At 34.6% G+C, this 27,883-nt stretch overlaps 1 protein-coding gene across 1 annotated transcript; it reads right to left on the bottom strand.

Annotated features, from left to right (window-relative positions):
• Positions 1-122: 122 nt before the first annotated feature.
• On the bottom strand, positions 123-27,790 carry uvssa (UV-stimulated scaffold protein A). Its single transcript, XM_073820638.1, has 14 exons — positions 27,463-27,790; positions 27,135-27,256; positions 26,190-26,520; positions 25,587-25,707; positions 20,760-21,086; positions 20,527-20,636; positions 20,128-20,256; positions 9,391-9,496; positions 5,102-5,303; positions 4,713-4,865; positions 4,092-4,275; positions 3,821-3,932; positions 662-851; positions 123-477 (listed from the first exon to the last, which is right to left on the bottom strand). The coding sequence occupies exons 2-14, from the start codon at positions 27,242-27,244 to the stop codon at positions 384-386; spliced, it is 2,169 nt and encodes a 722-aa protein (XP_073676739.1). The 5' UTR covers positions 27,245-27,256; positions 27,463-27,790; the 3' UTR covers positions 123-383.
• Between the last annotated feature and the right edge of the window lie 93 nt (positions 27,791-27,883).

Genomic DNA, 27,883 nt, shown 5'->3' with positions numbered 1-27,883 from the left:
TTAATCTTCACAGCAAAGAAAATCAATCAATTAAGACAAAGTCGTGTCTTGCTCATAAAATCAGTAGAAATTTACTCTATAATCAATATTCAAATAAGACAGACTTACAATGAAAACACATAAAAAAAAAACATATTTATTATTACTGTCACATATAGATCACACAAATACTACAATAGCAAATACAAAAGTTGGAAAAATAAGGTAAATATAAGATTTAAAATCACTTTTTAAAATGAGTTGATAAATAAAATAAAATAAATGACAACCCAATAATGACAATACAAAGTTTATACTTCATTTGAGGCAGTTTTGTATGATGATGCACTTTATTGTCTGCTTAAAAATCCAAACAACTGGCGTGTGGCGGCATGGCTGTATTTTTAATTCAGTGCATAGTTAAACTGATTTGAAAATTTCTCATGTTTCCTCTTGTCCATTTTGTTCATGTCCTCCGTAACCCGTCTCATGGAGCTCCTACGAGGAAACAATGTGGTTGAGATTTAAATTCTTTTTTTTTTACTCATCACTTGTGAAATAGATTGTTTACCAATATTCAATCCAGACGTACTTGACTTTAGTTATCTTCAAATATAACCAAAACTGTCAGGCCAATTTAGTGATTTTCTATTTTGAATCTTGAACATCTACTAATACTTACTTGTTGAAGACTTTCTTCTCTAGTCTTGAACGAGAGGTACTGGCATTTTTCTTTAAATCTGTAAGGTTTGGGTACTTTTTCTTTGACTTTCCTTTGCTGCTTTTCTTTCCCTTCCCGTACGTCTTCGAAGAGCCCAGATCTTCTCCAGTTGCGGCCTCGATCTCCCTCATGAGCTCTGGGTCTCGCCAATCTGAACCAATGGAAGAAAGGTTGGGTGACATCTCACTTTATGCCAGAATAGACAACAATGCACCACACATTTCTGCCATTTCTTTAAATATCTGACCTCTTGAAAATCTTGAAAAAAGAAAATATTTCAAATTCAAAGTATGTGTTTTCCAAGTTAAAACATTTATGCTATATTATATATTTATATAAAGATCTGATCATATCCTCAACCTTTGATTTTGGTATAATGAGAGAACATCTGTGATGGTAAGGACATTTTTTACTTAGTAGTGAAGTGGAAATAATTCTAATATGCTGATTTGGTGCTCAAGAAACATTTCTTATTATCAATGTTAAAAACAGAAAATGTGTTTGTGGAAACCATTTTTTAGGATTCTTAAACGAATAGAAAGATCAAAAGAACAGCATTTATTTGATAGGATTTTTTGTATCATTGGTAAAGTCTTTACGGTCACTTCTGATCTACTAATTTCTTTTTAAAAATTTACTGATCATAAACTTTGCATCATAGTACAGACAGATCAATAGATAGATAGAAAAGATTTTCACAACTTTTCCACATTTTTAAAAAATTTATCACATTGCGTCCCTCTCTTTAAAATGCTTATTTTTCAGAGAACCAATGCTTCGTATATCTTTCTTGTGCAAGCTCAGGACTCAAAACCATCAACTTTTCATTAAGCATGTCCCTTACTGTTGATACATGCATATCTTGCAATGATAAAATGGTAGCTGTTAAATTATTTACAATCTCCAAAGTGTTTAATTGCACAGAGTACTGCGCTTCATCAGTCTGCAGTGAAATGCATGCATGCAACAAACAGCTTTTTCAAATGCCTTTTAAATGAATATGGAGGAGTTGGTCGTCCCTATAAGGATTTATGGAGGTGAAAGGCCCCCGTTACATGAGTGCTACAATCCGTCCTCGCTTAAGTCAAGCCTTTAGGGGCTTCATTCTCACTGTGAGGATGATGGGGGGCCCTGCGTTTAACTTAAGCTGTGCAGCAGGGCTGACTACTCTGTCAACAGTTCGCATCTGCATAAGTCAAGCACACATGAGCATCACAGGCAACAGCTGCAGTCAGCCTATTCGATTATCTATAGAAAACACACTTCAACATAAAAATGATATGATAGGATGGTAAGATTAAAAGGCAAAACTGACCATAGAGGTAGCGTATTTTTTTGTGCATGGCTCCACATTGATGACAATGCATACATATTTTGGTAAAAAAAAAAAATCCAATAAAATATGAAAGCATCAAAGTGACCTACTTAAATGTCCTGTTGCTAAATAATGGAAAAAACATTTTGTCTTTATTGAAAGATTTCAGGGCAGTCATTGCATATTAGCACTTCGAAAAAGGAAATGTTTCACAGTTTTAATAAATATAACAAAGCATCCCCTTCTCTTATAGCATAGGATTCATAAAGGACTCATATTAGTACCTCTAATATTATTAGCTAAATGGTCCACATTATACCCACCCTGTCCTAGTGACATTTTTTTTTTTTTTTTTTTTTTGACAGTGTATGATATTCTGGTCTCTAGCTACAGATTGGCCCTTCCTCAATGTAAATCAGCGGGAATTTTTACGCTTGCATGATCAAATTACAAGTTTGAGCGCTTAGAAAGGCAACAGCGCAGGTGTTAGATTTGAGGTCACACTTACTGTAGATTAGGGGTTTGTTAAAACTCAAGTATGAGCAACATCAAGCACCACTAATGAGACAAAGGAGAAATTACAAATAGCAAATACATTGTTCAGAATCACATGCAACTGAAATATTTTGGGAAGACTGAAGCCTGAAGCAGAAATCAATGGCGCAGCAGGGGAGCAAGTATTCAGTCAGTGAACTGATGGACATCACGAGCACACCGGCAGCGCAGGAGAACGGGTGGGGTGTCCTGCGGTTACCCTGACAACCGGCATGTCGACGGGGAGAGGGCGTGATGGAGTCGCGGGGATCGATAGCTTACTTAGTTACAAAAGATGCTATTTCACAAGCCAGTGGTCAGCAGGCCCCCGAAGTCAGTTGCCTCAGATAACTGTTTGTTAACAAGTAAACTGTGGCCAAAGAAAGCACATCCGACGCTCCAGTGACAGCATGGAGACGCTACTTAATTGGCTTTTAGCACCCGACTCCACAAGAAAAGAAAGCAGAACGAGAAGGAGAAAAGTGAAAAGCTGAGAGGCAGAGTGAGATGCAGCCTGTCCTATTATCTGAGTATTGACGATGACTTGGATGGGATTCCATCAGTTCATCTCTTCCTGGAGTCTCACAGCCACCTGATTGGACTGTTGACCACTGAGCGTGTTATAAGGAAGCAACTGTGGGTAATGGAGGTCTAGGATTTCGCCTAGACACTGGCTACTAAAGTGAAAAAGATCTTGGGGTCTTCAGCACTGGGCTGACAAAACATGAAAAAAGATTATCAAGCTTTCAGGTTTGGTGTGCAATATTAATTTGGCAAGAGTGCATGATCCTAAAAAGTTTTGCAAAGATTTTAAGTAGTAGCTCAGCACATTTTGTCAGAATTTACTCGTGTAAGACCACGGACCCAAAATTAGACATTTTGAAGAATTCTCATGCTGCTCTTTTCCATACAGTGAATATGGATAGATAGATAGATTAGATAGATAGATAGATTAGATAGATAGATAGATAGATAGATAGATAGATAGATAGATAGATAGATAGATAGATAGATAGATAGATAGATAGATAGATAGATAGATAGATAGATAGATAGATAGATAGATAGATAGATGCTTTTTTTTTCCAAGAACCAATGCTTCGTAAATTTGTCTTGCTTCGTAAAGTGTCCAAATATATATGGACCTGACTGTATATATACATATATATATATATGTATGTATATATATATATATATCCAAGGTACCTAGTAAATGATGATTACTGTCATGACTGTTGAGTTGAATATTGTAAATGCATGAATGGTCTAACCTGGCTGTTCCTCCTCACGCTTCCTTTTTTCCTTCTCCAATCGCAGTGCATCTTCTGGGTTAATAGGCCTGCCCAGCTCATCCCGAGGGATAATGAGTCCATGGAACGGGCACTGAAATTACATCTCCTTTAATTCAGCAGATTATTCAATCACTATCCTGCTTATATCTATCTATTTACACCATGAAAATAAGAATCTGTTTCTACCAAAATGTTAACTATTACATTTCTTTAAAAAAATTAAGTTTCTTTTTATTGTTCCTTTTCTGACCTTTACTCTATCCTGACGTTCACACAAAGATCCATTTGGCATTGGTGCTTTGCACTTGTGCTCCACAGGTTCAAATTTCCCAGCAAAGGTGATATATCTCGACTTCATCTCTGCAGACAATTCCTCGTTTTCAACTTCCTCCTCCACCTCACGAGGCACCCAGAACTGGTGCTGTGATGTGTTCCTAAAAACCAGTGAGGACAGGGTCTTACTAAAAGAACTGCACAAACTCAATGTGTGATGTTTGCAAAATCATCATCAAGAAATTGCCTTTATGAACAGCAGTTACATTTTTTTGTATTTTTAGTATAGAAATGCTTATGAATTTCATAGGATTTTTATATTTCCATGACTTTACCAGCCCTTAAAATGACAATTTCCATTATTGTAGGAAAACTCAATATGTTTTGTACAAGTATCCTGTATCAGCATGGAGGCAAACCACCAGATCAATGTTTTCATCACCTAATTTTGAGGAACAGGAGTTCTGATCTGATGTCAATGAGCATACAATGGTGCTCTCTAGTGGCTACATCACACATAACACAATCCATTCATACTTCAAAAAGAGACATGCTTTATGGAAAACATTCTCAATGTTTCTTATGAATGAGACTGTACTTGATGATTTTGCCAGCGGTGGGCTGCTCCTCTCCCCAGTAGTAAAGATCCACACCAAACGGAACAACAGGTGCCTTAACAGAGGCTTTATTTATGTTTATGCACCCCTGCTCACTGCTGCTCCCCGCAACCTCAGTAGAGCCCCCAGACATACTGAAACAACCAAAACATCAATTAAAAAATAAATAAATATGAAATATATTTTTTTATTTTTTTTATGCAATTTTATATTTATATTTAAAATAGCTGAAATTACTTTACTTTCTCAGATTTCACTATATTTAAAATATTTGAAAACATTTTGTTCTTTTAATCATTTTGAGAATTTGATCATTTCCAAATGTTTTAGTTTTTCACTGCTAGCAATAGGGCATGTAAGTACAGACCACCTTGTGGAAGGAGTGGAATGAAGCCTCTGTTTGAGCACAAGCAGCGTTGCAGCAGCACAGGTGGGGTCCTGCTCTTCATCATGCATCTTCCTCTTGAGTCGAGAGAGACTGGAGGACACAAGAGGAACAGGATGTTTTACCACAGGTTTTAATGGCTTTGCCTTGGTCCCAGAGGTTGACGTTGATGGAGTTTCATCAAGTCCTATAAGAGACAAAAAGAACAACAAAAAAACAAAACAATCAAATGACACCACAATCAAACTTTATTACTATCTCACAATATCCACTTTTAATCTAATGGACTGAGGAAGTTCTAGCAGGAGTGTGCAGGGGCTTAAGGTGGTCTTAGGGGTGACGCAAAGATTTAAGACTCACTCTTAAGCTTTCTAACTTCCAAAGCGAGATGAAATGAAAACTTTAAAAGTACTGATTAAGAGACACCTGACCACTATACAAAGACAAATGGCCATGTGGGTGTATGAGGACCCTGGTCTGCTCTTATTTCTGATCAATAAATATGTTTTTTTAATGTACAAAATCTACATGATAAGCAGTATTTTCAGATACATTTATCTGAAATGCGTATTTCAAATACAAAATATTGCTTTGTATTATTAATCAAAATAAAATTTGTACATTAAACATATTTAGGTTGGTATTTGTATATTTTCAAAAAACATAAAATACATTGTGCCACACAAAAATGCCTTTTTAATGTTTATTATATTTAAAAGATATATATGATGTTATGTATGAAGTATTGCAATCTGATTTTGTTATTGTGACGGGTTTTCTGTACAATTAAATGAGTATTTTACATTTTGTCTATTGCATGTGTGTAGGTTGAACATTTAAACTCGAGGTTAAGATTATATTTAAATTTTCTTGCTCAAAATGACATTCTTTATCTGATTGAAGTTAGTTATTGCTTAATTTTTATATTTGAAACTAGTGATTCAATTAAAATTCGATAGCAAAAGATAGCATCAACTATACTAATTTTATTCCACAATTTTCAAAAGCTTCACAAATTTCAACAAGTCTTCAGAGATGGTTTAGGTCCCTCCTTCAGTTCAAAATCCTATTAAATTTTATTTATTTATTTGCCTATTTTATTGTCCTCTGGCAAATTCAAGTTTGATCACTTATCATGTACAAGGCCGGACACTGCAAAAAATGCTTTTCTTACTTAGGTTTTTTGTCTTGTTTCCAGCCAAAAAAAAAAAAAAAAATCTTAAATCAAGGAGGATTTTCTAAGTAAAAAATATTTTTTGTTTTCAGAAAAAACAAGTCTTAGAACAAGCAAAACAATCTGCCAATGGGGTAAGCAAAATATTTCAAACAAGATTATTTGTCTTACCTCATTTCAAGCAACAATGCACTTAATTTTGATTTGTTTTTTCTGAAAACAAGACAATAATTTTTACTCATCTACAAAATCTTGATTTAAGAATTTGTAGATATTTTGGGTGGAAACAAGACAAAAAATCTAAGTAAGAAAAGCATTTTTTGCAGTGGACGAGTATGTGCTGATTACTTTAACAAATCACTAAGCCTAAATATAAGCAAAAGCAACAGTGATGCCTTGGAAATACCAGCAGTTCAGTTCAACAGATGTAGTGGGTTACAAAAGAAAATAAATGATGGTCTCAGGACAGGATGGGAAACGTATGGCCGGATTCTTACAATCCTGATTGTAATCATCTGGTGTATACAGTTAGTCCAGATTCACTCCCTTTCAATGACTTACTGCATCATAGCGGCACTCAGGTGTGCGAAATCATGAAATACGACCAAAAGCTTTCTTTTTCTGTTCAAATTGACCAAAATGGTAGCTATTTGTCTGAAGCAATAAAGTTGCAGGTGCTAAAGAGATAAATCAATAAGAGGAAATAGAGAGGCCCAGCAGTAGACATAGAGTTGAGCTGCCAATGGTGCCGTTATTGATTTTCCTGAGTTCAACAGGCCTTGTAATTAAAATGTAAATTTTGAGAGAGATAACGTCCTGACAGGAACGCTGGGATAAAGGGACAGATAAAAGCTCTGCTGTGAAAGGAACGGCGAGAGAGAAAGGAGGAGAGGAACAGACAAAATGCTTTTCAAATTAAAGTGTTTCTCTCCGGATGAGAGAACCGATGTGATTTTGAAAAAAGAAAGGGAAGGATTAGCCAGAGATGAGCTTGAATCCTGTGACAGGTTGATGTAATATTAAATGAAACTGCTGATGCTAACTTGCACTGATTGATAAATTTGAAATGATGGAGTTAACTTGGCAGTAAATCAGAATTTTTTTTTCCTGCGTCCCGTTTTAGGAGCATTTAAATTATACTGTGAACGGTTGCGCAATTTCCATTTTCAATCTATATTTCTCCACGTGTAGAGTACACCCCCCAAAAAACCTTCATGCATCTTTTCACATCTATTTTAATAGAAAAGAAATGACATGCATGTCTCAAATCAGCCTTAAATCTGATTTACTGTGGTACAAGATTACTAGTTTAAGGTTAGCATCAATATTACTATTGGTCATATTTGGGGGAGCAAACATAAGTGTTAAACTTCAGCACATCCCACATTCGTTGTGCTACAGATATGAAGGATATTTTCAAAGCGTGCACTGCTAAAGAGACTTATTAATTTTCCAAGTAATCAAAAAAGACTTGGGCAACCACATAGTAATGCTGTAACAAAGTAAAACAAAATGTTAAACATCTAGTTTGTATTAGTGTTTATGATTAAATTAAGATCAGCATTAATCCGGTCTCAGGCGAGTACAAGGTTTTGTAGGTGAACAGTTTAGCACACAGACGCCTGTGAGGTAAGCATTGTAAATTACCACTCTAAGCTAATGGGTGCTCATTAACACCATTGCATTGTTAATTTGGTATGGCCAGTGCACTGATCATTACATACTTTACTGCAGAAAGCAGCTTGCCTCTTTGAAGCTGTAGAAATTATATCCTAATGACTCTTTAGTTAGTGCCTGTAACTGAAATGAAATGGATGAAGAAAGAGAACAGGAGAGGCTGGTGAAATCATATCGTATCTCATAATTAGCGTGGAGCTCATCATACGTTACTCGGAAAATCTAGAGATTACTAAACTACTTCCAAAGTGCATGATGTTTTTTCAAGAACTGCATAAATCCCATTAGCCACTGTAATCGATTATTTTCATGACAGTAAATTTCAAATTGGACAGGATTTGAGGTCAAATATAATCTGTGTTATTTAGCTTGTGTTTGACCTATTGCCTGACCCCTGTCTTTTGCCTGTGGCTTCTTGTCAATAGAGCTGTCCTTGCCCAGATGGACAAGAATCTTTTGCATGTACAAACAGTCAGCTGTCAAAACAGATTTCTATTGGCGGCCCCAGGTTATAATTGATTTAAACCAGGCTTAAAGCAATTTATTACCTTTCAAAAAGAGTTTTTAAATGTGCAGCTATTTCTCCAAGTGAATGTGATATTATTTTGCTCTCACATTTGACCCCAAATTATTCTCAAATAGAGACTCTTATCACTGTAATGAAGTACTTTTTTTTTTCTTTTTGATTTTTTACCTAGAATAAGGTAAAACAAATATTCTAAATACTACTATATATAGTATAAATATTTTACAATTTAACCTTTAAATAAACAATACAAACCTAAGGAATCTAGGGGGAAAGAGGCTTAAATGTCATAAAATAATGTCACCATGCATAAATAATAGATTTCATGGTTTTATTTGTTCTTTTTTTTTTACATATTTTGCACATTTTCTCCCTTTTATTTTGTAAACATTTGTGACCTGGCAATGTTCTTGACAGATTTGATGAGACTCACTTTTACAACAACATATTTGTTAGTAATATAGAAATCTGTTGTTATTTTTCCAATTAAATTCATTGTCAACCTACCTATTTTTAAAGTAAAACACAGCACAACGACAAATTGTACGTTGCTTTGAGCACAAACGCTTCACCCTAACTCCAAAAAAAAACAAACTTTCCTTTGTTCTTTGCAGCTTTTCCACAGCTAACCGTTTCTACTAAACTCCCCACTGTGATCTTAATTCTGCATTTAAATATCCTGCTGCCTTTGAGCCCAAAACTACAAACAAACAGAAATCCCCAGAAGACTTTTCAGCTCATATTTACTTTGAAGCAGCCACTACATAAGTGTGTGGAGATATCCTATGAGAGATTATTTAGATTAAGGAAGGTCCTATAGAGAAAGCTAGTCTCTTTGCTGATGAACAGGTTTGTCTTAATGCATTAGGCTTCACATGTGCACCTGAACAAACTCACCATACTCTGCACGCAGATGTTCAGGAATATGAGGTTCATAGCCTTCCTTTTCCGGCACGTCTACAAAATCATCGTCGTCATCTTCTCCGTCCTCAGGAGCTCTCATCTAGCTCGGGAAAAACAGAGTCACAATAAATAACACCTAATAGAGATGGTAACCTGTGAGGACATTAAGTAACTATGAGCCTATTTTTCTTGCTTTACTCAAACATTTGCTTTTTACTTTGAAAATGCTATAAAAACTAGTGTTGCAAAACATTTAGCTTTTTTCGCCATTCTCAAAACAATGCTTGTTTGCTGACAGTTTACAAAAGGATGTCTGCAATTCTCTCCTGGCTGATTAACACTCAGATGGGATATTCACCGTGGCCTCAGGATATTCTAGAGATTTACAGCACTATGAACGGCAAACTCTGCAGTAACGTGGGACATCTTAACATTTTAATTCAAAGCCTTAATAGAATTTCCAGTTGACCACATCCAATTTTTTTCTAGTGGTAGTCTATCTGAGCATTGTCCCATCTAAATGTGACTGAATAAAATAATGGTTATGTTAAACAGACTTTTTCCAGCATCTGTCAACATGCAAAGGAGACAATAATAATTATTTGCAATGTTTCAGAAAGCAGGGCTACATGGGACTACTGACAACCCAAAATAAACTAAAGCTGTTGGTGGACGCGCTCTTAATATTGGGTGTCTTAGTCGTAGCTAAAGGTGGTGAGGTTGAGTTGTTACTGATTACATCTTTGTGCAGACTGTTCTACAAAAGAACGGGTTGAACGAGGTGATACGATTTTTACTCTTAAGTTCCGAGTTCACATCAAGCAATCACTGTAAGGAGATCAACTTAGCACAAGGCAGCGGATAAACCCATCTTAAAAGTGATCCCAACCAGATCCAAGCTTTAAGAACCTTACTGACTAGAAAAGAAGTCATGGTTTCTCTGATCTTATATGTATCTGTGGTCAAGGTAAGCTGAAAAGCTTTCAAAAATCTCAAGGTTCAAAGAAAGTATCAGCGACAAATGCTCACATTTTACCATGTCTTACAATATTAATGCAAAAACCAATTTCCAGATTTCATTTTACAAATGTATGATACTCTGTGAACAATGTGGGGCAGTTTCATGTCACGGTTTAATATTTATAGTTGCTAAACCAAGTATGTTCAATAATAAAAGTGAAGATGTAATGAACACAACTAATTAAAAAATTAATAAATAAAGCATAATCACATTGTAGGTGCCTTTAAGTGCTGAAGATGATAGTGACTGGTTGGTTTCAGGAGGCAGGTGAGCTTTATTCTGCTCTCCCTCAGAGCATCTACTGCTGCCATCTGCACCTGCTCATCCATCACTCGCGCTGTAAGTTTTGTTATCACTCTAACACTAATCAAAAGAGAAAACTGTCACCACCACTGACCTGTGGAACCTCCCAATTATGCTCTTCAAGAGTGACAGCAGCACTTAACTTCCACTGCCGGGTAAATGACCACCATCAATCTAAACAGAATAGCAATGAACCACCGGGCTGCAAATGATTTTTTTTTTTTTTGGTACAGAAATCCCCAGCCTAGAATTTATGAAAGGTGAAAAGCAACTCAAGGCTATTTTACCCCCCTCCTCCTAGGCCCTACTCCTTAGCCGAGGGTGTTCAGACTCGCAGGCCTGGGGAGACGACGTCTGCATTAGTGCTAAACAGAATTTATGCCTTTTAATTTACTCAAAAGGTGCTTAAGCGGCCCGTGCGCTACAATGCATAACAGAATGCCAGTTTTTAAATATGGGGGTCGTTGGTATAAAATGGTATATATAATCTGTGTGCCCTTCCTTTTCGAGGGCATTGCTAAAGTGTATGGCTCTAGCATGGTTTTCCATTTTTTCTGTCTAATTGTCTCTATGATTACCTCGATATAAAGTACTAAAGATTGTAGCTTGCTTTGCTTTCGTTCAATTTTCTTTTCATTATTGCAGTTAGGCTATGTTGACAATTCCAGATTGAGGTATAAACTGTCTTTGCATGAGGTATCAATTACGTGCACTGGTGGCGTTGGTTATGAAATGAGCCCTCTACGGTGAACACAGAAATATCTGTGTTTCCTTGTGGTTATGAACTGAACTAATCTCGTCACTTCATACTGAACCTTGTAGTCTCCACCTAAAATTTGTAATGCAACAAGAACTGATACTGAAAACAGATATCAACATGATATCAAAATGATCCTATTTACCATAATACTGTATTTATTGTACTTGCTGCATGTCTTTCTTTTAAAAAACGCTTTTCTTACTTAGTTTTTTTGGTCTTGTTTCCAGACAAAATATCTTTAAAAAAATATTTTTTCTCTTTTCTAGACAAGTAAAAACTATTGTCTTGTTTTCAGAAAAAATAAATCAAAATTAAGTGATTTTTTGCTTAAAACAAGCAAAATAATCTACCAACGGGGTGAGCAAAATAATCTTATTTCAAGCAGACAACTAGTTTATTTTGTTTACCCCACTGGCAGATTATTTTGCTTGTTTTAAGCAAAAACTCACTTAATTTTGATGTATTTCTTCTAAAAACAAGATAATTTTTACTCGTCTAAAAATTATCCTTGATTGAAGAATTTTTAGATATTGTGACTAGAAACAAGACAAACTAAATCTAAGTACGAACAGCATTTTTTGCAGTGTCATCACATTATTAAAACATTTTAATCACATTAACAAATGCAATTACTTTTAATCCCTCCGCCAAAGGCAAGTCCAGACTCATAGTTTGTAACACCCACTTTTCAGTGTCCACCCCACAATATTTTATATATTTGAATATCCTCCTTTATCCACAAATTTTCCGATTACGATTCACCTCAGATTAAGGTTCATCATTATGTTCAGTGTGGCCGTTGTACTCAGGCTAAATACATTAGCCTTATAATGGTTTGCTTTCACTGCAAACAAACTGCATAGTTCATCCACTGTCTGTACTTGATTAATCGATTAATCTAATCGACTCATTTCCCACTAAAAAAATCAACGATTTTACTTAAGAATATTTAATATTTTTTGATTATAAAATATTAATGGAACCATTCAAATGGAATCCAGAAAAGTAATGGAAAAGAATTTGGTAAAAATAAAACTGTAAAACAATCAATTAGACAAGTTTGAACTATTTAACTATTAAAACAGAGTATAGACAAATTAAAATGGATTTCATAGGGCCCTATAATTATAATTAGGCTCTTTTATGGTAATACAAATTTAGATGTAAGTGAACAACAGTCTTTAAAATTACTTATACATATATAATAGCAGTGATGCAATAATAATTGGTTAAAAAAAAGCAAAAAATCATATGGGTTTATTGCACAAAACTGTTGAAATACATAATGTATTATAAACAATAGAGCTAATGTATATTACGCGTTACAACAAAGGCCTGCAGAGGGCGCCAACGCCCTGACGATTGTTTTTATACATTACTGTCTTTCTAATCCTTGTTTAATATTGACTAAACAACATTCAAGTCAAATGTCCACTTAATCTTTAATATTTGGCCATATCTTTACCACAGAAATGCTATAGCCACAGTAATTTAATGAATATGTGGACATCAAAACGTGTGAACTCAGAGTGAGGGTTTACACTTTTATTTTAAAATTGAGATTCACACTTCTGAGTTTGCATAGGTTTATAAATGATTTACCTTACAATTCAGATGAAATTTTCACCATTTTTATAGTATTTAACACATGTAAACAGCACTGCTAATAGCTGACAGAGTCAAGTTGGGAAATAGAGAAACAGGAAAGTTTTTTTTGCACTATTTTTGCACTTTTGCACTATTGACACTTTAGTCCTATTTAATACTGTACAGTTGCTTTGACACAACCCGTTTCGTTAAAAGCGCTGTATAAATAAAGGTGATTGATTGATTGAAGGTCCATCACCACTTTAAAAAAGGGAGGGAACATTCTATTTAAATTGAAACATTCATCAGTCATTCTGCAATCTGCAACTAATTACTGACTTTTTTACTACCATCATTTCAAATCTAAACTAGACTTTTTTATGCCTTTTGGCCACCAGCTGCAGAGCAGTTTATTTATCTTGTCTTTATTCACTCAAACACAGTTACTACCTTGATAAATTAAAGTGCAGTTAAAATACTTGCACAGTGGGCATTGTAGACTAAAACTGTTATGTTTAAATCACTTTAATTCTGTTGTGATAAAATCAGCAATGTCAACTTGTAAAGGCAGTATTATAATTCTTCAACTGGAGTGTGTGAATGCTAAGAATGAGTCTCCGTAGGAAGGCTTTTTGCTGACGCAGGTGTTGCTGACATGTGAAGCCCATCTGTGTCTCAAGGAAAACAAAGTAAAATAGCCCAGGAACATAATACAAATTGTGTAGTGAATTTGATTCTTTTATAGTTCAGAATACAATATCAGCTTAATAACTGAAAAGTTGAAGTATAATTTCAAAAGTCAAATAATCATATAACCATATTACATTATATATTTGTGTAAAATGAACACTTATCTTATGCCATAGAAGAACCTTTTTGTCTAAATGGTTCCATAAAGAACATTTAATATCTGAAGAACCTTTGTTTCACAAACGGTTCTTTGTACCAAATAAGGTTCTTCAGATTCTAAAAAGGTAAGGAAGAAATGGTTCTTTACAGAACCTTTGACTGAATGGTTCTTTGTGAAAGCAAAAATGGTTCTTCTATGGCATCGCTTGAAGAACCTTTTGAAGTACCTTTATTTTTAAAAGTGTAGATTAATTTCTAAGCAATATAATTTAGTATAAACATTTAAACTATGCAATTTATTAAAGTATAATAATAAAATATCTACTATTAATCACTGAATAACTAAATATTTTATTAAATTAATATTAGTAATTATAATCTAATGAAAAACACTTCTTTTTGTTTAAGTCTAAATGTAAATGCTGAGATACTGTCCCTCCACCCAGGGTTATTATAGTTAACAAAAAGTAAATCTAATAAATCTAATCTAATAAAAAATGACTATAACTGTGTATAAAAAAAAAACTATAAATATAAACTATAAACTAATATTTAAAATATAAAACTTCAGTATCTCAGTGCTACTGAAACAGCACTGCCTCGAACCTCTTTGATTGGGCTCATCAGCAAACACAGACATATGAGAATAATGTTGAATATTTATACGGTGTGCTCCCATGAGTGGACTACTGGCAGACATTCGCAGTGAACTCTATTGATCATGTGGTGGCCCCTGGCCTCTACCCTAAGAGGATAAGATAATGAGTTTCCGGTTAAATGTCCCCCACTTATGGGGAAAAACACATTCCAGCAGTGCTCCTTGCGCCCTCCAATATATTTTGTACGGTCTAATTAACTCTGTAAGCAATCTCAATTACTTTGTGCCCAGGGAAGCGTCGGCCAGGCACACTCCTTAAGCAGGTCTGTTATCCTTTTAAAAAATGAGCTGAGGAGGTAGCCTCGGACAACTGAGCCCTACACTTCATTTGTCTTTGGCCAAGTTTGATGGCTATGCGTTTAAAAACCCATTCAATCTTATAAACCAAAAATTAAATGTACTCAGCTGTGATGGTCCTCTGTGCATCTGCTATTTATATGCTAATCTCCTCTCTTACGGGGAAGGTCTTGCAAATTATTACGGCAAACCAATAACTCAGGTGTATGGACTAGCAGGCTAGCTGACCATAGAACAGAATGAAATGCGCTTTGTCATGAGAACACGTTCTAGGCGGCCTGGAGAGAGACTCCCGTGAAGTTTCCTGTCATATCTCAATTTGAAAGCTCACACACACACACACACACACACACACACACACACACACACACACACACACACACATATACATACACACACAGGGTTATTTCAGGATAATTGGGACATTTTCCCCCAGTCATCTCAATGGCAAAAGTGTCACAATTTACCTGAATTTACCCGAATCGACCCTATTTACACTTTCATTTTATTTTTTTACACTGAAAAAAAAAAAGTTTTTTCTTACTATTAAGAAAAACTACTAAATGTAAAATTCTTAAATCAAGAAGGATTTTCTAGACAAGTAAAAATTACTGTCTTGTTTTCAGAAACAAGCTAAATAATCTGTCAATGGGGTAAGAAAAATAATCTTGTTTTCTGTTTGAAATAAGTTTTTGCACTTACCCCACTGGCAGATTATTTTGCTTGTTCTAAGCAAAAACGTACTTTTTTTTTTAAACAAGAAAAAATGTTTTACTCGTCTACAAAATCCTTCTTGATTTAAGAATTTTTAGATATTTTGGCTGAAAACAAGACAAAAAATCTAAGCAAGAAAAGCATTGTTTGCAGTGTACTGGAAAGTTTCACTGTAAAAAAAAATGTTGCAAATAAAACAAAGATTACTTAGATACTGAGAAAATACTATTTCACACTTAATTCTCTGTTACTTGCCGTTTCTTTGCAATTGTTTGGCGAAATCTACTAGCAATTTTGTAGCAAAATTCTTTAAAAACCAAACCCTACAGCAAGTGTACATTTTTTAAACAGGTTTCTTTTGCGCAAAACAAATATTGACCAACATTTAACTAGGATAATATGTAACCAAAAGGTATAATTTCTTTTCTGCAGAAGAACACACTGTAAGCTACACTCTTAAAAATAAAGGTGCTTTACAATGCCATATAGAAGAACCTTTTTGTTTAAATGGTTCCACAAAGAACCTTTAACATCTGAAGAACCTTTCTGTTTTATAAAAGGTTCTTTGTGGCGAAAGAAGGTTCTTCAGATTATAAAAAGGTAAGAAAAGGATGGTTCTTTAAAGAACCTTTGACTAAATGGTTCGTTGTGGAACCAAAAATGGTTCTATATGAAGAACCTTTAAAAGCACCTTTATTTTTAAGAGCGTAGTGGCCCCCAAAATGTATTTGATCAATTAAGTGAGATACAGCAGTCTAAGCAAGTGTCATATCAAATCCTGCAGGAGCTTCAGATGTCATTATCATTTTGTGAATGGTTTAAAAAATGTCTTAAAGTTATTTTGATTGGATATATAAAGTCAAGTTTGTCTCAAGTTCACAGTAGTTTTCTAGCAGGATAACCACAAATGTACAGAATCACAGCAACTATCAACATAATCCACATTTCACAACCACAAATTGTCATACTTTGTCTTAATTACAAAACTAAAAAAAAAAAAAAAAAAAGTGTGCATCAAAAAAACACTTTGAAGTGTTATTTACTTAAAGCCACTGTATATTTATCTTTTTTTTTTGGACAAAAAAAAAAAAAAGAAACTAAATGGAAATTATTGTTCAATTATTGCTCCTTTAAGGGTAGACACTGCAAGCAAAAATGCATTTTTTTCATGCACCTGTCAATTTTGAGATTTCAGGATTTGTTCGTATATAATTAGCTTGGTTTTATACAAAAGTTTATTCCCCCAAAAATGGTAAAAAAAAAAAAAAAAACATGTTTTTTTATTTGTTCAAAGTTTTTACTGAATTATGGAGTGACAAAATGAGATACCTAAAATCCCCTCTGCAAAGACATTTGACTCTAATATGTCAAAAAAAAAACAAGAAGCTCACTTTATCCAGTGTTTAGATTTTTGTACTAGAAATGTATGCAAATTAGTGCATATTTCATTAAATAATGCCTCATTTGCATATTTAAACTAACATTTTAGAAAACTTGTAATACAAAAAAATGTTTGCAATTATCAATGTAATCAATCAACTGAGTGAGTAAGGTCATAACTATTAGTTAATTTTTTTACCCTATTCACCTGCAGTGTCTCACCGGCCAAACCATTAAGTTGGTTTAATGTGAAAATAATGCATATTCTCACCTAGTCAATTACATATTTTGTGCATTATACATCAGCCACAAATCCACAGATATTTTGGTATCTACTATAGTAATTTATTTTTCCGGTAACACTTTACAATAAGGGTACATGAATAATCATGTACTAATGCCTAAATTAATACTTAATTCATCACCTACTAATGATTATTCAAGGAATTAACTAATTATGAACTAACAAAGGGCTATCCTTAACTACAACTGGAGTCATACGGATTCATGGATGAATAACGGCAGCCTTAACTACATGTTAGTACATGTTTGATAGTTAATGCATTAATTAACATTTATGGGTAAACTAAATCTTTAGGAAAGAATGAGAAATACTCTGACTTTGAAATTAATTTAAGTAATTTAAAACTATCATAATTTAGGCATTTGACATCTTCAGCTTTGTCTTAAACATTATTGGGTGTCAAAGGATTAGTTGATCCTCTTCATCAAGTGTAGAAAATACTAAATACACTAATGACTGATCTTGTCTGTTTTATGTTCTTCTCTTTCCCTTTAAACTCACCTATTGATTTATACACAGAATAATAAAATATAAAAACACAAAACTCACAAAGAACATTTGTAGAACAATTCCTAAAGAAACGCTCAAACTAGAAAGAGTTCACTCTCCATCCAGACAGAGCCGTGAAGATCCTGCACCTCCGCTCTCTGACTTCTTGAAAATCCACACGGCATCTTGGCACAGATTCATTTGATATACAGATTTATGATATACTTCCTATCAAATCCACATGTACTAACACAGTGAGTATCAGCCTGGTTATGCTGTGCCAAGATGCCGTGTGGATTTTCAAGAAGTCAGAGAGCGGAGGTGCAGGATCTTCACGGCTCTGTCTGGATGGAGAGTGAACTCTTTCTAGTTTGAGCGTTTCTTTAGGAATTGTTCTACAAATGTTCTTTGTGGGTTTTGTGTTTTTATATTTTATTATTCTGTGTATAAATCAATAGGTGAGTTTAAAGGGAAACAGAAAAACATAAACAGAAAAGATTAGTCATTAGTGTATTTAGTATTTTCTACACTTGATGAAGAGGATCAACTAATCCTTTGACACCCAATAATGTTTAAGACAAAGCTGAAGATGTCAAATGCCTAAATTATGATAGTTTTAAATTACTTAAATTAATTTCATAGTCAGAGTATTTCTCATTCTTTCCTAAAGATTTAGTTTACCCATAAATGTTAATTAATGCATTAACTATCAAACATGTACTAACATGTAGTTAAGGCTGCCGTTATTCATCCATGAATCCGTATGACTCCAGTTGTAGTTAAGGATAGCCCTTTGTTAGTTCATAATTAGTTAATTCCTTGAATAATCATTAGTAGGTGATGAATTAAGTATTAATTTAGGCATTAGTACATGATTATTCATGTACCCTTATTGTAAAGTGTTACCATTTTTCCTGTACTGTATTTGCATTTCCAAGCTGTTGGGGTTTTCCATTTAATTTTTAAATCTAAAGCTCATTATCACGTGATAAAGGCACACAGAAAAATTATAAATAAGTCATTTTACACCTTTTTCTGTTCCTCAGTCAGCAGGAGTTTAAGCTGAAAGCAATTCCACCCATGTCATAGCAATGACACAGGGAATAAAGTAATGAAATGCTTTTAGTGGAAAAAGGAAAAACTAATTATGATAAAGGCCTTTTAGTTGTTGCTTTATCACAAAGCACTGACTTTTTGCATTGAAAATCGTCACTGAGAGTGATAAACCTCTCTGGTGTGCAGTCAAGTGCTTTGTCAATGTCACACCCCTCCTTTCTCTCCACCCTGTCTGTTCTTTTCACCCAGTTAAAAATGGATAACATGTGTCATAATGATGTGTCTCCTAACTGCTTGCTGTGTCCCATTCCACCCTAGAGTGAGCAAATCTCCATTAGCACATGAGCCGAGCCTCCCCATAGCAAATCCCCTGGTATTGATGCAAAAATGTGCATCTTTAGACCATAAAATACAGTGTAATCTAAAAATGTGCACACTACACAAATATTCTAAACTCCCTCGTCATGCGTTACACAAGATCTTTTGACAAGCAAACATTTTCCAGCACACTATTTGACAAAATTTGAAAAATCCAGTATTTAATGTTTGAGGAAAGAGCGCCCTCCTCTGGGAATAATGCATTACTGAAGATATTCCACTTATAATTTACACTGCTCAATTACTGTGATCATTACATAAAAATAAATTCTAAAAATAAAGGTTATTTATTGGCATCGATGGTTCCATAAAGAACCATGAACATCCATGGAACCTTTCAAATGCAGAAAAGGTTCTTTAGATTTTTAAAATGTTCTTCAAAATGGTTCTTTTAAGAACTGATCACTGAAAGGTTCTCTGGGGAACCAAAAATGGTTTTTCTATGGCATCACTGCAAAAACACCCTTTAGGAACCTTTATTTTTAAGATTGTATAACCCCAAATGTATGCATACAATACACTATATCTTAGAATACTCACTCAACACAGAAAAACCAGTTGCAAGCTGAATGATTTCAGCAATGAAACAGACGAATATCCAATCAATTAAAATTCATATATATATATATATATATATATATATATATATATATATATATATATATTTGAATGTATTATAATTATTGATATTATATATATATATATATATATTTGGCTTTGTAAAATCCTTTTAGATGGATGGACAATAAACCATGTGGAACAGCCATGCAGCTGTCAGCCCACCCAAGGCACATTTTCACCTTCACAGCACAACAGATGTTTTTTTATAGAAAACACTCAATTATAATACCAACAACAGGTTGTGAAAATGTAATACTCTCATTACTGTTTAACGCACTTTAAAAAAGTCTAGGCATATGAAAAAACAAACTCACCACTCTTCTTTCTCTGTTTTTGTAGTCTATATGAAGATACTCGTGTTTGCTCAAGGCATACTCCAGTGATTTCTTTAACTCAGTAGCTCTCCTCATCAGTTGCTCCTCAACACCCACCTTTGTAAAGACCTGTACAAGACACATTAAAAATTTACTTTGTTCAAAAAACATAACATTCAGATGTATGAAAGACAAATCCAACGACTATAGTGCAATATGCCACCATTTGAACCCACATTCACCTTTTGCATTCTTTGTAAGAGCGGAATTAGATATCATTTTAACAACTCTTTCTTAACTTGCAATGCAAAAAAAAAGTTTCATTCTGCTAAACATCTCCATTTGAATAATCAACGATTTAGGAATGAATTATTCCTTTAAAAGGGTCAAAGGGTTTACCTGGATCCAAGACTGCACCAGAGGTAGGTGCCTGGTTGTGATGAGTCTATGGAGATCCCTCACTGTGTTTACTAATGCCTCATTCTCTTCTGTCTCCCTCAATTTTAAATCTGCAGACATGATTCAGATGGTTATTCACAACATTTCCTGATTTCAACTCTAAATGCTATGCCATGACATGACAGAAGATTCATATCATCAAAATGGCTATGAACTCGATTAGTCAGATACACCTGTAGACACATTGAGCTCCAGCTGATATCTATAAGACATTAAACCAGTGCTGCGGAGAAACGCGTCCTCATCAGGAACTTCCTCTGTGTCGCTTTTGTCACTAGACTTGTCCGTTTGCCTTTCGTCATTTTTCATCTCTGTCATCTTTCCGTTCTGCTCATTGCTCAGGTCTTTACTGCAGCAGGGCTGGTCGGATATGTCCTCGGCTCCCACAGAGGTTTTAGCAACTGATGGTTCCTCATTAAACAGGTTTAAGTCATCGGTTGCAAGCAGTTTTATGCAGTTGTTCATCTCAGTCAAGGTTTCCTCAATCTCAGTCGTCATTTCTTAATAAAAGAAAGATTAAAACAAGCATTTTATTGTGGATAGAAATGGATACACCAGTTATGTTTAACTATAGATTAATGGCACAGAACAAGAACTTGTCCCTCTTTTTTTGTGAAATCATCTATACAAAGAAATCAAAAATGTTCAATAAAGGTACATCCGAGACAAGGTACATCCGAAACGTGTGTACAGTTGAAACACCTTAAATAACCTGCATACACATGATTTTTGCTCCACACATGTATATTAGTGTTCTCTTTAATTGTGGGAAATTTGAAATGTTTGTGTCTTTCTCCAAAGATATCAACCATAGTGAGATTTTAATTTCACCATGTCCCTTCCACAATGAATAGCTTATTGTTTTTTATGATTGTTAAGCTTAACATATATCATTGCAAATGTTACTCTGTGCTCTAAAAATAGACATATTGCCATGCAAGGTCTTTTCAAAATTTAGAGAAACGTGCGAGTATGTCAGTGGGGTACGGTTCAGACACAGTGTATCAACTGTACCTGGATTGGTGCCCTATTGTGTCACATACTGTTTAGTTGTACTGTGTTACGATAATAGTTTAAAAGCCACATTTACACCCACGCAAATTATGTTAAAACAATGATATTTGTGATATTTCAACTGTCTATTATTAATGGGCATATTTTTGAACATGAATGTTAAAAGGATACCATAGCATTTTAAGAAATATACAAGGTGGTAAAGTGGGTACAGTTGATACGCCCTTTATAGGTCGTTATGTATACAGTAACAGTTCAATTATAGAAAATAAAATGCATATTCAGAGGCATTTGTGTACTGGTATTACCTACAGTCAAGCCTAAAATTATTCATACCCCTGGCAAATTCGGACTTAAAGTGACACAGACATCTCCCAGAAGATAATAAGATGATGTACAAGAGGCATCATTGCGGAAAAAATGATTACTAATATTTTATTTACATTTGAACAAAAAGTGGCATGTCCAAAATTATTCATACCCTTCTCAATAATCAATAGAAAAGCCTTTATTGGCCATTACAGCAAGCGCTTCATATAATTGCTGAGCAGCTTTTTGCATGTCTCAACTGGTATTTTTGCCCATTCATCTTTAGCGATGAGCTCCAACTCTTTCAGGTTGGAGGGTCTCCTTGCCATCACCCTGATCTTTAGCTCCCTCCACAGATTCTCAATGGATTTAAGTCAGGACTCTGGCTGGGCCACTGCAAAACGTATATGTTTTTGTCTGCTAACCATTTCTTCACTTTTGCTGTGTGTTTTGGGTCATTGTTTTGCTGAAATGTCCACTGGTGCCCAAGGCCAAGTTATTCTGCAGACTGCCTGATGTTGTTGTTGAGAATTTTGTTGTATTGCTCCTTTTTCATGGTGCCGTTTACTGTGATTAGGTTCCCTGGTCCACCGGCTGAAAAACACCCCCAAAACATTAGGTTCCCACCACCATGTTGGACAGTGGGGATGGTGTTCTTAGGGTTGAAGGCTTCTCCTTTTTTACGCCAAATGAAGGCTACATCATTGTGGCCAAACAATTCAATTTTTGTTTCTTCTGACCATAAACATTTAGATATGGTCTTATAGCCCTTTCCTGACTTGTGAGCCGCCACAATGTGCAGCTGCAGGTCCTCAGTGAGCTCCTTTATCTTAGCCATGACTGTCCACAAACCAACAGCGAGAGCTTCTGTTCTTCACCTGTTGAGTTGATTAAAACACCTGTTCCCAATGAATCAGGGTAATTAGGATGCTCTAGAACAGCTTGGACTATCTGGAATGGTATAGAACTTTGGATTTTCCCATAGACTGTGACAGTTTGCAAAGGGTATGAATAATTTTGGACATGCCACTTTTTGTTCAAATGTAAATAAAAGCTGAGAAATATTTTTTTTTTTTTCATAATGATGGCTCTTGTACATCGTCTTATTATCTTTTGGGAGAAGCCTGTGTCATTTCCGGTCAAAAAAAAAAAACTTGCTGGTTGAATAAAAGTAACTTTAAGTCAGAATTTGCCAGGGGTATAAATAATTTTGGGCTTGACTGTACGTTATGGGGACCAAATGTTCCCACAAGTATAGTAATATCAGTAAATTCTAACCTTATGGGAACATTTTTTAGGTCCCCATAAGGAAACAAGCTTATAATTCATACAGAATGACTGAAAATGTAAACATGTTTTGAGTGATGCTTATGGTTTTTATTTATGTTTGTGTGTATATTGTAATCTTTACATTTGTACTGTTTACCATATCTTTTCTAGTGTTAAATAGTTGTTCCTATTTTGTGATAAGCTCTGTACTGAAAACTGAATCTGAATTAAATAAAGCAAATAAACAAATCTGAATAAAAAAAAATGTTGAACAACTGTAATTTTGTAATATTTTACATTTGCAATAAATGGTTAGCCAGCTTTAGAGCGTTTAATAATGGGTGTCTCAACTGTACCATGGTACTGTTTCAACTGTACACCATATGGGTACAGTTGAGACAAAAATGCACTTTATGAGATAATCATGGAAAATATAAACTACTTATGGCTATTATCAATTCATGATATTTTAGTACACAAACAAAACAAATATAATGTGAAAAATCACTAAATTTCAGCATCTAGTTTTTGTGTAGTGATGAAAAAGCAGACAGTGTCTCTACTGTAGTGAGTCTACCCTAATGTTTAATTTAAAAACATGGTCTGGAAAGTGGCACATGAGACCAGGGTCTGAAAAAGAGTGATGATGAGTGATGATTATATCCACAGAAAATTTAGTCCAATTGTTCCACAGTAATTGGATCTAAACATTGAACACTGTTCATCAGTTTCCATAAAACTACACATTAAGAGTAATGCAACAGTTACTTACTATTTTGAGCAGTTGTTTCAATTGATAGTTAGATCAGTGTAGTAACATCTCAGATGTAATGTGTGAAATGCATTGTGAAATGTTAATACTTTGATGTTATGTTTATCATTTTGAAGAGGTGATTTTACGTTTATATGTATTGTATCCAAGCAATTGGACAAAGTGCATTTGATCACTGTGTTTTATCAAGAGTTTTGAAAAAAGACATGAATGTTCTGATATTAGCACCAAAGTTATTGTAAAACTGCTACAAGTATTGTACTATTGTATATATTATACTGTTTCACCCATCTCCTATGATGTATTGCCACCTTTTACTTTTCCCAATACTCTAGCAAGTCATTAACCACTTTTGACAAGGCTTTTGTAGTCAAAAAGTTCAGAATTAAAATGATTTATGTATTAAGGTACACATTTAAGTGTTTAACCAGCATATATAGTAATTGCTTAACATGGCTCCTCAAGAAATGTTGATTCTTGCCGGAGCTGTGAAATCTTTAACATGCTGTAAAAAAAAAAATGAAAACACTTCATCGTAACCTTACCCTTAGCGTGAATTTTAACAACAGCAATTTGCAACTGGCCTTTAGAATTGGCAAACTGGCCTTCAACGACTAAAGAACGATATCTTGAATGACCCTTTGTGAAGGTATCAGTCAGACAGGATTAGTTTTCAGGACAAACTGTCTGTGAACTGTGGACGTCAGTAATGATTACTGCCAATTTGCACAGGATAAACTACACAGATATCGTTGAGAATGGTGTGTCTACTAGATATCTTGAATTATTAGCTCAAAGTGATTTCATTCCATAACGTGGTACAACTAATATTTCAATAGAATGGAGCTTGTAATAATAATTGCACTCATAAATGCATAAATCTGTCTTACAGTGTTCAGAATGAACATATTGGTATTTATAATAAATAGGTGCCTTGTAGGTCAGCTGATCTGATGCTCGATATTACAATTAAGAAGAAGTATAGAGAACCATAATTAAAAGATGAATATAACTCACTCCTACTTTTAATAAGCAGTATTCCAGTATCTAAATAAAAAATATTGTGTAGAAATTCTGCTGTATAAACTGTAGGCTGACAATCAGATATAAAAACAGAGATTGAATGGGTAATGTTTAGTGGTTGAAATGAGATGATGTCCTATCATGTGTGGAAGTATAAACACTGGCAACACAGTGGCGTCAATGTTAAGACATTATCAGCAAGCCAGTTTTTTATTGTAGATTAGTAGTTCCACTTTGAGAAATTTTTATGTTATCTATTCAGTAAGAAAACTGACAAAAATTTTGGAAAACGGGCCAGTAGTGCACTTGCATTTATTTGGCTCCATGACTGAACTGTTACTTTGTATTTTGAAGAGTGCTGTGGCATTATTGGCCTGTTTACCACACTGCTAGCCCTTAAAGTGATATAAAGGCAAAAAAAATCATGTATATAACACAAGAATATGTGTGTAAATATATCAAGGAATAATCAAATCTACTTTATTTTACCGTAGATGATTTTAAAAGATGATAATTTTCATGTTCAAAAGGTAACAAGTACTTATCTGTAGATACTTTTTTTTGGATTGTGTTTTTCATTGGAGTTACAGTTTGTAAAAATAAAGGTGTTTACCCTCCATTTCCTGTTTGGCCTTTTCAAGCTTCTCTCTGTAAATTCTTTCCAATCTCTTCTGTTTCTCCTCTTGTATTTTTCTCTCAGCCAGTGTTCTTGCTTCAACATCATGAAAATCTACCTAAAAAGACGCAATGTATAATTAGGCAATTTGTGGGTAACCAAACAATTTGTGGGTCCCCATTTCCTTTGAGAAGTATTTTAAGTCAATAGAGAACAGCAACTATTTGGTTACCCTTATTCTTCCAAATATATTCTCTTTTGTTCAGCAGAAGAAAGAAATACATAAAGGTTTGCAACAACCTGAGGGTAAGTAAATGATTATAGAATATTCAATTTTTGTGCAAACTGTCCACTTAGGGAGATATTTCACTATTATAATGACAAATTATAATGATCCACCAATGTTGGAAAATACAACAAAAATTCTTAATTTTTTTTTTAGCAATTGCTTGATTAATTCACCATTAATTACACAGCTAAACTTAGCTAGAACACAATAACAGACTTTATATAATTACATAACAACAGTGACGTGTCCCAGGGTGCAAACTGATGCCATTAAATACTATAATGACAGAACAGGCGTGTCCAGATAAATACCTTTTTAATCTGCTTAAGAAAGTGATATCCCAGAGACAGTTTCTTATACGCCTCTCCATACGTGGCGTGCCAAGACTGCACAGTCTGAATGGCAAGTGTCCTTAGTTTTCTCGCCACCTCTTTGGGTGGAGGCAACGGTTGCTCAGTGTCTGTTTCTACTGTAAGTTCCAGGAAGTCCTGAAAGTTTGTGATGAGAAGACCTCTGAAGTGATGTGACCGGCTGAAAATCTCACTGACCATTTGGAAGGCAGAGAGACGGATCTCTGCATGCTCTTGGTTCAGCTGGGTCATGATCAAGTGGTAGAAATGATCAACGTAGTCAGTGGAAACTCTGTGAAGAGTCAGAAAAGGAGGAAGAGTTCCAACTTAACAAGGAGCATAAGCGCATATGTCCAGTGCTGCTCTATTGCCACTAAAACAAATACACTGGCTGACTTGGAAAATCATGAAATGGGCTTTGATTAGGTTTCATAACTGACAACACTGATAAATAAACACTGGGTAAGGCCAGTTTTCTCATTCCTTGACAAGATAATGAGATCGTAAGCGCACTTTGGGCAGAACTGCCAAAAGCATTGGCGAGCAGTGATAACAACTAACCAGCGTTTTATGAATCATTACACCATGATAATTGTACGGCTGTCAGAAATCAAAATTTGCAGAATCTTTTTTTTTTTTTAAACCATTTGCCAGCACAAAATGCATGACCGTTAAACAAAAGATTGTTACTGGCTCAAGTTCTTGCTTAGTTCACTTTTAAGTTCAATGAGCTCTAGGGTAAAGGCCTTTTACTAATGCAGTGGCCGCTAAGCAAATAAAGATGTCCAAATAAAGATTCTATGATCAAATCTGTGCCAGAATGTGCCAATCTATTAACATGACTCACAGTTTATTCCACATTTTTTAAATTACTGTGTGAAGAAAACAACAACCTACTAAACATACTTGCATATTTTCTTCACTTCCTTCATTTTGTCTTGATTTAACTGTGGTTCTCCAGAGGTAGTCAACTCTTCAACCAATTGTGAGAGCTTATCACGCATTGTTTGGTCCATCCTGATATAACCCTATAACAGAATGAATAAAGTATCAATGAAAGTATGAAGGAATGGTTCAAGGCAATAATCACTGAGAAACAGTTACTCCCATATGCCATCACTCAATATTATTTTTGTTATCCAGCTGCTATTCAACACACATGCATTGAGAGATTCATAAAGTCTACTAAGTGACAGACTGCTTCTCATTTCGGATGAGAAGGATTTACACATACCGCTTCTTCCACCTGCTGTAATCAAACTGGCTTTAATAATTACTGGTATTATATTATATATAAAATGTATGTATCCGTTTGGAAAAGAAAGCCACTCATCTCAGTATTTTAGTGCGATTGAGCAGGGAATGTAAACAAAGACACACTGAGCAGCCGTGAAGTGTGAAGAAACCTCCATTTTCAAAATAAGAGTCGCTGGTGTAAATTTTCACTGAACACTAAATGATCTATAAGGAACGGAACGTAATCGTTAAAATCTTTTTATACATTATTTTAACTGTAAGGCTATATATGAGTGTGCGTACTACTGTTACAAAATAACAACTTATGATTATTAATTAGACGCTGCTGACGTTGCTTGGTGAGCGTCGTTACATAACAAAATCAATATTCAATAATCAAGACTTACTTCATTCTTATT

This window comes from Garra rufa, chromosome 16 (genome assembly GCF_049309525.1).
Source record: "Garra rufa chromosome 16, GarRuf1.0, whole genome shotgun sequence".
Classification (NCBI taxonomy): Eukaryota; Metazoa; Chordata; class Actinopteri; order Cypriniformes; family Cyprinidae; genus Garra; species Garra rufa.
This window is presented reverse-complemented; position numbering and strand designations above follow the sequence as displayed.